General features: G+C 35.4%; 1 protein-coding gene across 4 annotated transcripts in view; it reads right to left on the reverse strand.

Moving 5' to 3' along the window:
- UBR3 (ubiquitin protein ligase E3 component n-recognin 3) overlaps nt 1-15,377 on the reverse strand; it is a 105,739-nt gene that overhangs the window by 34,206 nt on the left and 56,156 nt on the right. For 2 of the 4 annotated variants that reach the window (XM_066189977.1, XM_066189975.1), the window contains 6 exons: nt 13,119-13,268; nt 12,475-12,608; nt 8,873-8,983; nt 7,313-7,513; nt 6,360-6,496; nt 780-865 (listed from right to left, as the gene is read on the reverse strand). In XM_066189977.1, coding sequence (XP_066046074.1) covers nt 780-865; nt 6,360-6,496; nt 7,313-7,513; nt 8,873-8,983; nt 12,475-12,608; nt 13,119-13,268 — 819 coding nt within the window. Of the gene's footprint in view, nt 1-779; nt 866-6,359; nt 6,497-7,300; nt 7,514-8,872; nt 8,984-12,474; nt 12,609-13,118; nt 13,269-15,377 lie in introns of all 4 variants that reach the window. The other 2 variants (XM_066189976.1, XM_066189974.1) reach the window with 1 other exon arrangement.

Here is a 15,377-nt window from a genome sequence, read left to right on the forward strand (position 1 = left end):
GATGAGGAAAGCATCTCCCAGAAACTGGTTACCAAAAGACAGAGGTGGGCCTAAGCTTTCTTTTTTCCTATGGAATCTGCTGCTATTGCTACATAAGCTTGACTTAAATAAGCGTTAGTAGTAGTAGCAGTATTCTGGCAGGCTTTCAAATTTTTCCTGACAAAAGAAAATGTCCACTTGAAACTGTTTATATTCCAGTAAAAGATTAAAATATTTTCTTTTAAGAAGAAAAAACTTCTGACTTTATTTGCTTTATTTGACAAATTTTTAAAGGTTTCAGAACAACAAAATTTGAAAACTTCTGTGAAAGAAAATTTGCAAAACTTTGTGGAAAAACTGGGCAAATTAAAGACATGGGACATTGTAGCTACATAATTCTGACACCAAGCTATGAGCTGAATTCCCATCCAGAAAAGAAACTTCTTTCCTGTTGCTAGCAACCACCAGCTGAAACAAAACTTTCCTGCTTTACTCTTAAGAAACTTCTAGTGTTACTCACAAAAATACAAACTTATTAAAAAAAATTACATGCATAGTATGACAACTGATTTCTAAATAGTTGTGCTCACAAGACATGAACAGCTCTAAGGAAGAATTTGTGCAAATTAGTTTTCAGATTTCTCTAATAGAAACACAAAACCAGAGACTCCTTATGGCAGGAAAAAAAAAAAGGTTTTAAAAGGAAAAAGTTGATGTAATTTAGAAAATACCAGAAAGAAACAGACATCTTTATTCAATATTTTAATAATTTATACTGCATTTGTTAACATGGAACTTACTTAAACATGATCTTTTCCCAGCTGTGCTTGCACCCCCTGAACACAAATTTCCTCCTCGATGGACCAGCTCAAGTTCCAAGTTTGTTCTATAAGAAAAACATAACAGTATTGAATGGAACAATATTATTCAAGCTTCTGTGGACACAAACGAATCATGACAAACTCCCAGCATACACTAAATAAAAGAATACTGTGAACTAATCTTTAGTGTGAAAAACTGCCGAAATATATCTTAGAACAAAACCAACCTTATCAAGATACTGCCATTTGTGATTTTAAGTACTATAATAACACAGTACTGTATTGAGTTGTGAGAGAAGAATTTAAAAAAAAATGTTAATTCTGTGGCTTTCTTCTGTATGCACACACAGCATAATAAGGGAATTCATGTGCAAATCTGGAAAGACAATATACAGATTGGCTAACTTGCACCCAATCATAGACATCTAAAAAGTGCTCTCTTTATTGGCAGAGCTTTTGTTTCACTTTAAACAATCAGAGAGTACAATGGATATGGCATCAACTAAATATGAATCCAGTCTAAATTATAATTAAAGCGCTGCCCTTTATAGATAAGTTAGTTAATAAAAGCCTTGGAGGTTAATTCTGAATGAAACTCTATTCCCTGCAGCTCATTAGTATGAAACAGGAGTTGTGTCACTGCATCTCTGCATGTCACACTGATGATTTCTTGCTTAGTATGACTGTAATCTGATGCTTAGGCACCAGCTGTCTAGGCCAAATTCGATAATTTTTGTTAATTTTGGAATTGGATGTTTCACTACTGCATTGTCTTTTACTCTCAAGATCTGGAGCAAACAATTTACATGATATTCTCTGAAAGCCTGTTTTAGTATGTCAACACACATTTTTAAAATTACAATAAAGGAATATAATTATATTATTCTGAAATGTTGTTTTGCTAATTCAATCCAAATTGCAAATCTCATTCTAAACATATTTTATCCTTTAATGAAAAATGAAACAATTTTAGGTTTGATATAATGTGACTGAATTTTAAAGTCTGTTCTAGAATTTAGGCACATAATGTATCCAAGCTAAGAACATCCTCCTCCCCAATACATTTAAGAGGAAACTACAGGATGCCTTTTATTCAAAACAAATTATTTTCAAGAATTTCAGCTTCATCAACTTGAAAGAATAATACATTTTGATATACAGTGTTTGTTAAGATACTTTCCTACGTTTTTAAAATAGCAACATTTCTGAATATTCCTATCCCTAAGTTTGCAGCTTATGCCATCCATTTCTGAAGGAATGCTTTAATCCTCTCTACTCAGAAAAGGCAATTTAACATTGATAATGTGCCAGCTCAGAGCTCCATCTGGTTGCTGCTGATAAGGGCATCTGTGTGACAGGGGAATTTTCCACTCTTTAGGCGATTTGCAGTGCTCACTGAACTTCTGAAAATCTACCAGCAAGGAAGCAGGGAGAGGGATTTCATATTAGTGAACAAAATAGCAACTGTACATCAGCATGTGCTAGTTCATCACGGGAATATGAAGGAAATCTTCCTGTTTTATTTCTACCAACCTTCTGATAACTAATTTGAATAACTAAATCAATGACAGTCTTCCATTAAAACTAAGATAATTAAGATCTAAATCAAAAAGACTACCTGAATGTTTAAGAATAATTTTCTAGATCTACAATTTTAAATTTCCCTTTCACCAAGGCATATGTGCCATTTCACAAAACAAACCTCAGGGACAATTCTGAAAAATACCTCTTGCTGGTACATATGAGGTGGCATATAGTACTTTTTACTGTAAGGAATGTAGGGAAAATTGTTTCTGTAATCAAATACTCTGTTCACACATATGATACCAACTCCCACCTCCCACACTTCTCCACTGTCCCCAGCTCCTCAAAGGCAGCACCTTACAGCTCATCTTTCTTGGAAATGGAAGTATTAACTTTTTCCTTCAATGTGTCTCTTTCAAAACATAACTGTAACCTGGCATAAAAATGCACAGTAGAGAAAGCATCTTCTGTGAAAATGAACACTTATCCTTCAGAAAATATCCTACATCATGTAGGATACTTTTTGAAGGAGACCAGTGTATCGCCTCCGTAATTTGAGCTCCCTTCTGCCTTGAAGATCTGTGTACCCTCTGCCCTTTACTGAAGAGAAGTCATGAAGAAAAACTGGGGGCGTCTGATACAAGCATGGAACACAGAGTGGTCTCTGAAAGAATCCTTTGCTATCTCAGACTCCTCAACAAGAAGGAAAGAGAATGAGAAAGAAAATCTGTATGAGTGTCTTCTTTTTCTATCTAGAAATCCCAGTGTCATTCATTGGAGCAAAGTAATTTGTAAAACACTGCCTTGATCCTCCTCACTCACAAAAAAAGCCCTGAGAAAATGGATTTTGCTCAGCTGTCCCGACTCCTGATTAAAACCAGACCTACTTCATCCCTTCTTGGGGGCTTTTATTAAAGGAACATACTGGGGGTGGGAAGGGTGATTTCATATTTCTGAGAATTCATACCAGGACAGAGTAGGGGGAAGGTAAAAATGCAATGTCCTTTCCAGAAAGGGAATATATTTGGATGGACTTGCTCTTCCTATTGGGATAGAAGCAGCATACTAAGCACTATCATTTTTCTCGCCTCAATTTACAAACACATACATGGAAAAACCCCAGATACTGCAAGACAGACTTAGAAGGAAAGAACACATGGCTCTTACAGTAGTCTATACGTAGCTGACAGAAAAACCAAAGGGTTTGTTTGCACAGGCAACAAAAGCGCAAAACCTACTGCTATGCAATACATAAACAGTCCTCCAAAATATCGCCACAAATGACAGTCTTCAATGCTCTGAATGTGGAACCGTTACAATTAAAGCTAGGCACATGTGATTTGGGAATGACATCCGACACTAATCTTGTAAATGTCAGCAAAGATAAGGAGGAATGCATGAAGAGGGTACACATTTAACAAGATACGACTGTTGGAAAAGCAGGAGGTAGCCAAGGGGCTGCTGTTCCAGCTGTGCATGCAAATCAGGATGCCAAGACCCAGAATGCCTCTTTTGCTGGGAAAACAGACAGCAGCTTAGCTCTCCCACGAGGTGGTAGAGAGTTCTTTTGTTTTTTTTTTTTCTCTGCTACCAGTGACATATGCCTGGGTAAGCAAAATTGAAGTCAGTTCCTTTTTTCCCCAAAGGAGAAAGAATAACCGGCAGCAACTGGCTATGTATCGTTTCACCTTCCCATTGCAGCATGCAGCAATCCACTGCAAAGCTGGCATTCAGCTGTAAACTAGCATCTTTTAGGACAGGAGATGATGTCATTTTCTGATTGAAAATGGAACACGACTTTTAAGAAGATTAAGAGCGTTTAATTCACATGGAAATATACTGAGTTAATCAGAATATCATTATATTCAAATGCTTATCTAAACAAGGATTAAATACCAGCAAAAACAGTGGAACAGCTGTAGAAGGTCTGACCAAAACCAGTTAAATGCTTCAGAACACCTGGAACTAGAAATGCTCAAAGGTTACTGGTTGCTAAGGAACACAAGGGTATCATTACCTCAAGAACAACTCTGGGTGGAAATCAAGAAGAAACAGGTCAAATGACAGGAATAACGTACAGAAAGTAAATTACTTCAGTATGTAATTTAATTGTGGATAATCTGTTATTTGATTACTTAAAATTAAACACATAATAAAATCATACAAAGAAAACTCTTCCAGTTTGGAAGATGATGTACAGATTTATTTCCATAAATACAAACTGTAAAGTCATTTTAAAATGTGTATTTTGAAGTTTAATTTTTTTAATCCTACAGTTCTTATACAATTATCAAGTAGTAGAAGCATGTAAATCTGGATTGCTGCACTGGAAAGCAGGACAAGTTAACCACCTTGAAGCTGATCTGCCAGATTCCCTCATAAGTGATCTTATGAGTCATAGTAACAATACAGAAGGCTGGATCCAACACCTGAGATTCATCACACATGGATAAATGGAAACTGGTGACACAAGTCTAACCCTACAGGAAGAGGTCACAAGGAGTACAAGTGACATATCCTAATCTTAGTGCTCAACCACGATTTCTCTCTCCAGCAGTTCAAGCAGCAATGAAATGCTGTTCTAGTTTGAGGTGCTTTCAACTCTTTGAATGAAAACAAATCTTGAGCTCTGTGTGTAAATATAAAAGTAATATATACAGATACATTTAAAATATGTTTAGCCAGCATTTTAGAAGTTATATAACATTGCTCCAGAAATGTATTTTAACACCATTTTTGTATCTTAAATGGCATGTCAAGTTTTGGTTACAAGCAATCATACTTTGAAACGTGAAATATTAATTTTTGAGTCCTTCATATTTTTGGAAGGGTATTTAATTGTATTGATCAAACACATAATTGCTAAAATCTCAATATTACTTATCCTTGTATAGAATATACCACTTAAAAATATAGAATAATCCTTTAACTTGCTACATATAGAATTTCATAGCCCTTCTGTATCACTCAAAATACTCTGAGAGAATACAGATCGTATTTCTTTTAATAGAATAATACAATAATCCAAGTTGGAGGAGAATTCTGGAGATCAGATGGTCTAACCTTCTGTGAAAAGCAGAACCTTAGATTTGATAATCCAGAGTCCTGCTGAGCCAAGCCTTGAATAGTTCCACTGCTTATATACTGAAGACACTCAGCAACCAGAGTTTATGAAACTGCAATAAAAAAATGCTACTCAATGGCATCACTTCTATGCTTGCAGTTTCTCTGCAGTCAGCACCTTCCCTGCAGGCCTCAGTAAGTCAGAGCTCAGAAAATTATTTGCTTAATGAGTATTTTAATTTCTTCTGGGAGAACTTGGTATTACAGTAACTCTGAATAGATGAACCATTCAGAGTACCTTAACATTCATGATATAGAAGGAGGGACTGGTTTTCTTGGAGAGTCTATGTGACCCTGACAGCTCTAAAATGACAATCAAACATCACCAAGAAAATGCTGCTGATTTAGATGCTTTTTTAGAAGTCTAAAGACTAAACGAAGAGAAATTCCTGATTGCTGATGTAATAAAAATAGCTCCTTCCATATCTTTTTTAAATAAATAAAACTAATGTGTGGCGGAGAGATTAAAAACACATTGTGATTTAAAAGCTAGCAACATGGCAGTGATACAGAAAAAAATCTCATTCTGCAGAAGACAGAGTAGATTTGACAATTTGGGACAGGAAAGTAAAACAAGAAATGCAACAGAAAATTTTGATATATGGAAAGCAAAACCTTGAATTAAGAAGAAAACTAAAAAAGCATATGACACAATGTTCTCCGGGTTAAGTAGCACTGCTGCACACAGTAAAAATGAACTGAGAGGCACATGTTTTCATCTTGCATAATGCCTGTACAGGAAAATCAGAAAATGTAACCTTGATGTACTGAGTATTAAAAAAGTCCTTTATGGAGAGGATGAATTTTTTTTTTATTATTTTTTTTTTTATTTTTAAGAAGAAAGCTATCTAGTGATTAATACCATTACTGAGAAATACAAAAGAAAAAACATAACAAGAAAATCATACCCACCTGGCTACAGAATACATAAACAGGAAATCATTGTCAGGTGATCCAGGAGTCTTACTATAATCTGTATACTTCTTCTGTGTGGTACTTTTTATATCTTTCATTACAGATTCCATTTCTTTACTGAGGTTGGTTTCAGACTATGAACAAAGACACAAAAGAAGATTAGTTAATTTTACCTGAAGAAATGCAGTAGCGGACTGTAAAGTGTAGCACTTTCATATTTGTAAAACACATTTGCAGGTTATGAAAAAATATGCATTAAAAGTCACTATTCTGCACTCATAGAAGTGTCAGAATATTTCCTGAAAGTTATTCTGATTTGTTCTGAATATGTAAACATAACTATTTTGTACATCTGCTAAGTTTAAGAATCTCAGTGCTTGTGCTATATTTTGAAGTATATTTGCACTTTACAAGAACATAAAAACACAAACCATCTCCATCAAGACTTGAAGGTAAAAAAATTTAATATATTTTACTCTGTCATTCAGAGGACCTCATGAAGCTTTATAACACATGAGCATCTGCAAATTGCTCTTTCTGTAAAACAAACAGTCCATACCTTACAAAGTTCTTAAGAGACACTATTTAAATAGCTTCCAGTTACAAGAAGCTGTTTCTATTGCTGTTTTTTCATTGCATGGAAATGATAAATATATGTTATATTACATTACTTAGTTCTATGTAAATATGGAGAAAACTGAAAATATACTCAATTAAAAAAATATTAATCACATTTTGTCACAGCTTTCAACTGTTTATTTTTAGTAGTAATGCAGTAAATGCTCTAAGTTTCTTGATAAGAAAACAGTAGTATGTTGTCTTCAGTATCAGAAGAAAATGAACTTCCCAAGGTTGCCAGGTTTCTAAGAGATCACAAATGCAATAAAATGTAAAAACTGAAAGGTAGAGGCAAATTAACAAGGATCTTTCTGCCTTACACTGATGCTTACTGGGAAAGTTCCCAGCTGTTCTTGAAGGTCTTCCACCTCTTGCACAAGATCTTGCATACACTTGTTACTGTGACTTTGCCAAACACTTCTTTCCATGTTGTTTCCAGGATAACAAGGAAGAACGCTGTTGGCAAACTGCCTACACAGGGGACAGGTAAATTCTCCTTTATCCACTGAAAAACCCTGGAGGACTTGGTCATTCTAAAAGAAAATAAAGAAGATGGAGCTGAAATTTGCAAACCATCATAGTTGTTTTTTGCTTGATATTTCAGGTGTATAGCCAAAAAACCTAAGTCTAAAACCTAAAACTGTAAAGAAAGAATAACTGGAATAGCTCCCAATTTTACTGAAGAAGGACTTAGCTACTAGAGACTGTCTTACAATCCTCCAACTCAATTAATTTTCCTGATTTTTAAGCACTCTGCATTGTCAACAATATCCCCATATTAAAGTAGAAGGACTTCAATGGAGTATTTCCAATATTTCATGTGTGTTGTCTCTTTCTGACAATTCCCATTAAGTCTGAGACTCCAAGTACAGGCTGAAAAAAGTCTAATCAAGTAGCCATTGGCAGGCAGCATGACAAAAACACTGATTACTTCTTGTATCACATGAAGGATGAAAGAATGGACACAGAAGTACATGTTTGGAAACTGAGGATGTGTCCTCAGTATTCCTATATAAATTATTTCAGTCCTAAAAATGGTAGTAAATAATATTATTATGCCCTCATTTAGGTACTAGTAAAACATGCTAGGATCAGAAGTTCACTTAAATAATCTAGAATCTTCAAGAATACAATTACACTGAGTAACAGTTTGTTTCAAGTTTAATAGAGGATCCATCAGAAAAATGACTTCAGAATTTGTAAGATGCAAAAAAGCACTTTTCCAAAATCTGTAAAGTAAGACTCTACCACAAAAGTCCAGATTTTGCTGCTATATTATTTTATGTAATTTTTATATTATTTTTTATTCATTTTGATGACACAATTACTGCTGCAAGCAAATTAAATTAATATGGAAAAGAACAATTCATCATGGGATCCAAGAAAGGTTGCACATCTCCTAGTTTCTTTGGAGGTTAAGTTTCACAGTATGAGCAATGCTGAAACTGAAAATACAAGGAATTGCTCACAGTTTTCTCAAAATGAAAAGAAATCTGTAAACCATAAAAACAAACAAACAAAAACCACAAACACCCTCCCCCAAACAAAAAAAAACCCAGCAAAAGACCCACCAAACCTAAAACCTGAAGAAATATCCTATAACGTAATCTTGAACAAAAATGCTGGTTTACATGAAACAAAGTCATCACTCAGTCTTTATTTTTTTTCACTGATTTATTCTGATATATCAGAATAACTGAAAATGAAGTGCTTTTTTTAGTAATGTCAAGATGCAATAAGAGATTAAGTTCAGTTCCTGAAACATAATAAAACCATTCTGTACATTCATATAAAATATTTGATTGATCTGATTTGAACAGCATAAATCCAACTGATTTCTGTAAAAGCCACTGAGATCCAAATAAACAACTATGACCTTCAGTTTTACTTACCCGTAAGGATTCCATGTAAGATTTGTGACAATCTATGTGTAAAGTGTGACCACAAGTTTGTACATAAACACCTCCTTCCCAGCCTATTGACACTGCTTGTAGGCAGGAACTCTAAAACAAAGCGACAACAGTAAGAAAAAATAACAGTTATATATAAAGCTATAAAAGTATTTACCAAAACTTCAAGATTTACAAGATAGATAGATTTTTACTAGCATGCTACCTTAAAAGATATCCTGACAAAATAAATAAAAGAATCCATTTTTATGAAAACTGTTTATTTATGCTGACTGACATGGCTGCTATTATGCTATTCTTTCCAATAGTTAAATTAAACTTCTGCAGTTCTTGTCACTTAAGAGAACAACTCCTTTAAGGAATCCCTTGTATTACTGCATGAAGGTGGGTCTAATTCCAACAGCTGTTTCAATAGCAGAAGTTATCCCATTTACAAGAGCAATATACTGTTCCAACACATTTAATTCATTTTTGTAAATAACCAAAATATCAATATCACAGTTATACAATTAAACCACAATCTGTTATTAAAATTCACTGTAAACACTTAGGGGTTTTAATGAGTTATTGAACAGTATCATATATAACTCATCCTAGCTGGAAAAGAGAACAAATTATTGTTTAGGGAACTCAGTTGTATACCAGGTTTGTTTGGAAAACACTGGCCTTATGGGAAGGCTACACTTAAAGCCCACAAGTCCAAAAAAGTAACCCCACTGTTTTGTTTTTGTTTGTTTTTTTTTTCATAAAATAATGACCTGAAGAAACAATCACCTCTGGCAAATTTATAAGGAATTCTAGAAAATTCTCTTGCAGAATACCTAACTATAGTCAGTCTAAGTATTAAATTTCCATTTCTCAAATATTTAATACACAGATTGAAATGTACAGTCTGGTGATACGTTTAAAGAACAGAGAAAGATTTATGGCTACCAGAACTGGAAAATAATTTTTAGTGTAGACTGTTCCTAAAATGGTCTTAAACATATGAAGCAAAATCAGAGTACCATGAATAACTCTGATATTTGCATTTTCTAAGGGTGACCTAGTATCTTTTTTTCCCCCCCCTGCATATGAGCAGGAAATCAAAACAAAATTGGAAATTTTAGCTATGGGACATGCTCCTGTTTACCATCCCTCAGACTGTCATTCATAATGTGCTGTGAGCCTCTCAGGCCATAAAATAGGAAAGATTTTCTCCTGCTGGTTCCTCTAAGATTTAGTAGACTGCAGTATTAATAAGGTTGTATGACATATCCGGCTAAGCCCCACAGGACCAATATTTCAATCAGAAAAATCATTATTTACTGCATATATCTAATGAGACTACTGAGTAGCAGTGGCAAAAAAAAACCCCAAATCACAAACAAAAAACAAACAAACAAAAAACCCCAAATACGAAACAACAAAACAACCTCAAAGTCTTAGCCAGAAAGGCTTTACTCTATTACTCTTGAGCTCAGAAATAAAGTAGAGTCCAAAGCAAGCCATAGGCTTGGGATGGAGCACATCTATATCAAGCTATTGGTTAACAGAGCACTGTGTGATTCTGGAAACACTCCTATCGATTCGGTACATTATCTCCTAATCTTTAGTCATACCTCTCCATAGTAAAAATAATCACTTTCAATGATTTTTACTGTAACGGGCAAGAACTCTACTCCCTGACAGCAAGCATCAAATTCCAGCTAAGAAAGTGCAAGACTGAATCTCTATGGAAAGAAGTGATCTGTTTTGCCCAATCCCTATGCAGCATGTAGTTTTTGAATGGCATTTTTGTTTTTTTTTTTTCTTCTAGCAGAATAAGCTAGATCATATTTCATAACTTAAAATTTTTACATCTAAATGAAATCATTCACTTGCCTCCCAAAATCTATTAGAGGAAGGACACTTGTTGGGGAGGACACAGTTGATAAACAAAAGGACTGCTTATTGCTTAGCTCAGCTGAACAAGACATTCAAGACACTAGACTAGCAGATGTTTCCATTTTTATGTCCAAAGCAATTTAAAGATTAGTTCTTTCATGCAGAGACTTTTTTTAGCACAGTAGTGACCAGAAAATGTGAAAGCAAAAATAGCTAATTCAACTGATGTTTGAATCAGGACTGGAATTTTTGAAAGTAGGATGCATTGACTCATTGCATTACAGTGCATGTTAGACTAATCTGTAGGTAATGTTACTGCACAGAAGGGGAAATACAAGATCACGTTTTTGGTAATGTTTTGCTTGGAACTCCTTCCACTTGTAGTATGCAAACATGTAAAAATAAAGCTCCACTTCAGTACTACTGCCATGCTTTTTATCACTTCAGCAGGCAAAAACGTTAATTAACTATCTGAAACACTAAATCAATATCATCAATGTCAAAAGAAGACAAGCTCATCCACTGATTCTTTCTCAGCTAAAAAATCATTCGTTAAAAAATAATTTTTTGCTTATCTCTTCCAGAGTTTCACTTTCTAGCAAGGAAATGCATGATATTTTCCTTAGAATAAGATGCTTTCTGAAAAGAGTGACCAATTTTTAGGACTGTAGCAGAACAATTTATGAATTTTACTCTACATTAATCTACATAAGCAAGCTTAGCTGCATTTGGTAAATTTTAGTTATTTGTGAATGTCATTATGAAAAAGCTAGCAACTGTGTTAGAATAAAAATTGCCAGTTTTTCCACTTTAAAGGCAAACTTCAAGCTTCTAAAGGTTCATTATTTAGTTAGATACACTGAAAAGCTGGCACCTCACCTAGGACTAGTCTATAGAAGCTAATTTAGGGTGACAAGTTCCATATTATTCTCCCTGAAATACACAACTGCTCTGAGAAATCATTTATCTTACTATAGCTCTTTTAGGCACTAGCAAGGGAAGTCACAGGCAGCCCTTCCACAAACGTCTACAAGTGAACACGTCCTGCTAAGCAACAAGAATTGGTTCTCAAAATTCAATGTGAGAAGCTGTAACTTGGCTTTCTGAAGTAATGTAAAACTCTGTTTGGAACAGCTAACAGAACTGCAAAGCCGACATTTACTACCAATTAATGCAAAATTGAACTTCAGATGTTGCGCAGAGTTGAGGATTCAGGAGAAGAGGATGCATTCCACTGGTTTCTCCTTCCCATCCACTCATACAGATTAACATCCACTGTTACAGATTCAAACAACTCCTTCCACTTACTTTGTGATTCCAAAATACTTTTACCTGATTAAGAGCAATTCCTTGACTGGGTTCTCTGAAGGGCTACAAGTGACCTGGTGTTTGCTTAGACAGTGAACCCAAATTTCAACTGTGTGGTCACACTGGATTATGAAAGACCTTCTTTTAGAGAGTGTCTGTGTGGATGTTTAATGGCTGTGTAGCTGGTAGATGTACTAGATGCCTATTGCCAAAAATATAACTGGGGAAAGCCAGAAACTATTTAAAAATAAGGACTCTATCAAATGTAAACACTTCAGAATGACTGCAACATGGAAAAGCACTCGCTAAACGTAGAAATGAAACCAGGAGAACTCTAAGGTGCAATTTCATTTAACTTTTCACATACAAATATTTCTTTAGCAGTAGTCCTGTTCCCATGAAATCCTTACATCTTTGAAGTATCGCTGGAGAGTTGCCAGCCTCACGTCGTGCAGCGTGGCACAGGTGTCCCAGGGATAGATCTGCTCCTCCTCAGTAGTCGGGAGTCTCTTGGGCTCAGTGCTATTGCGGCATTGCCCCAGCACTGGGAAGAAAAGCAGCAATACACAGTGCAGTGGGTAACAACGGGCAAAACCATTCAGGAAGCAGACAGGCAATTTTAGTTCGTAACTATAATGCGCTTTGTTGAGGTTAAAAAGTAAAAACTTACTGAAGAATCTAAACACTGGAAGTTGTTTTTTTGCACTTGTACATTTTATATATTTATATACAAACACCTATATCCACTGTCACTCGTATCTACGTGCAGACACACTGATGGCTGTTTAATTTTCTTTTCCTTCCAGTACTGATTTTCCTGCAGGTCTGTAATGCACTGCTGTATTTGCAATAGCTAATATAAAGTAGGAGAGAATTAAACTGTTGGTTCTTTCCCACAAACTTTTAAAAAGCTCCTTATGTGTCTCACAGACAACCATCCACAAAAAAAATGGGAAACCTTGTGGTTCCAGACTTCACAAGACACAACAGGATTTGTGTACACATGCTAAAAGCTGCACAAACACTGCTTTTCCTACAAGCCACACATTCATACCTGAGGACGCTTGTAATAGTACAACTAGCCCTGTAGGTCTGTCTTCAGTAGAAGGGCCGCTTTGTCCACAAATAACACAGTCATATATTGCCTCAGAAACATGCTGTTCGGACGTAGCTACCTCCATGGCAATGTCAGCATCTGGTGATTCTAAAAACAGATAAGAAAATTTGTATTAAACAGAAGGAAAGAAATCCAATTGATGATTTCCATCTGAGGATCTTATTAAACAGAAGAAATCCAATTGAAGATTTCCATCTGAGGATGTCCAGTCTATCTGCATTGAGGTAGTGATGAAAAAAGTACAGAATAATTCCTCTAGTTTATCTACAACTAAAATGTTGTCAGTTGCTTGAAACAAACCTTTCTGCTGCCAAGAAAGACACCTACAAAATGGAGTACATGTTTTTCCATGGGCAAAATTACTCCCTGTGGAATTAAATGTTCCATTTGAGTTTCATATTAAACTTGATATCTTTAAAACTTCTATAAAACAGAGGTCTAACTTCTATTTCATTAGGTATTATACCGAAAACTTTGAACACAGAGAGATGAAGGGCAACAATATGACTCTCTAGTAAGACCAGATTTGCTCATAGCTGACTGAAACAAGCATTTGAAGGAAAATGACTGTTTTCTTCATGGTCCACATTGCTCCATCCTAGGTGCACAGAAATGTACAAGGCTAAGGCCCAGCTCTGAAGTATCAAAGCCACTGCACTTGACAGAGCTTTGATCACAGGACAGTTGGTGGTGCTGATTTCAGGGCAAGCTATTTTGTATTATGTTACAATCCAAGTTAAGAATTCTTTATTGGCTTGAAAGAAAAGCACCTTAGGACTAAATGATCCACTCCTGGCTGCTCAGGAACACATACAGTCAGCCTCTTGATCTAGAATATGTGGGTTCTTGTGTCTTTCCTAGAACGTAATTTTTCTAAAGGAAAACATTTCCTCCCTACTTTCAACCATACCCTTTATCCCTCTGATTAAGTAGGCTGAGGTAGTGGGTAGAGAATCCAAAAACCTCGAGTACAGCAACTGTCCTCATGCAGAATTGCTTTCAGAACTGCTGCCTTCTGAAAGTCTACTACAAGTTTGGCACAAGAGGCAGCTGCCATAAGGACAGAATATTTCTTTGCTATAAAAAGCTCCATGCGATGCTCTTGCTCACAGGGCTGAATCAAAATGACACTGTTTTAGTAAGGACTGATTTTCTAGTCAGTTGTTGAGGGTCATATGAAAATGAACCATGATCTTCACCAACGTGCAGCTGTTAATATTGTACACATGTCTATCACCATCTAGTGGCAGCCAGACGTAGAATGAAATAAAATGCACAGTGCATCAACTGCAAATGTCCAAAACAAAATCCAGGAACCTTGGAAGCAAATGGTAGCACAGAAGGGAGGAAGTAAACACTAAATACTACTTTTTATATCTAACATCACCTCATAATTGTGTAATGCATGATCATGTACACCTATGGATCAAATGCAATAAATGACAAGGACTAGAGTTTCGGCTTTCTTTTCCCTTTTTTTCTAAAATATTGTCAATAGAACAGAAAATATGCAACCATTCAGTATTTTTCAGAAGCATAGAAAGAGAACACAATGTATCAATCTGATTTTCAGCAATTCAATGGAAGCCATCAAAATATGTCAATATTTAATTTACAAAATACCATTCATTCATCATAAATTGCATATTTTTAACCTGAAGGAAAAATACCCCAGAATTTAGGATTTAAAAGGTGTTTTAAAATCAGTTCAATATATGCAATTTATATTTCTATTGCCTATGGGGAGCAGGCACATAAAAATCAGACTGATTTAATTTTAGAACTCAGCGATTAATACATGCTTCCTTCACAACTGCTCAGATGTAGATGCAGCTGGGCTACTCTGGCAAACAATAAACTTTCAAGGAAAGTAAGCTACTAGCACCAAGGAAGACTTCCTAATAAAATAATTTGCACCTGAGCTAGTAAAAGAAAACAAAGGGATATTGGCAAGAAATTAAAATCTCAAACAAGTAAGACTACCAGAAAAACTGCAACCAAACAAAACCCCACTTCTTTTTTAATGGATTCTGATAAACCTGAATTACTCACTTAAACTAGCTCCAAAGATTTAATCTAATGGATTTCACAGACTCTTCCTAATGATGTCAGCGTGTGAAGAAGGAGCCAATGAAAAATACAAGGAAAGACACGTGGTACTGGTATCAGTTCACCACGTTTCTGTCATGAGATTTG

The sequence above is a fragment of the Chamaea fasciata genome, unplaced genomic scaffold (assembly GCF_029207755.1).
Source record: "Chamaea fasciata isolate MVZ Bird 193981 ecotype frontalis unplaced genomic scaffold, bChaFas1.0.hap1 SCAF_8, whole genome shotgun sequence".
In the NCBI taxonomy this organism is placed as follows: Eukaryota; Metazoa; Chordata; class Aves; order Passeriformes; family Sylviidae; genus Chamaea; species Chamaea fasciata.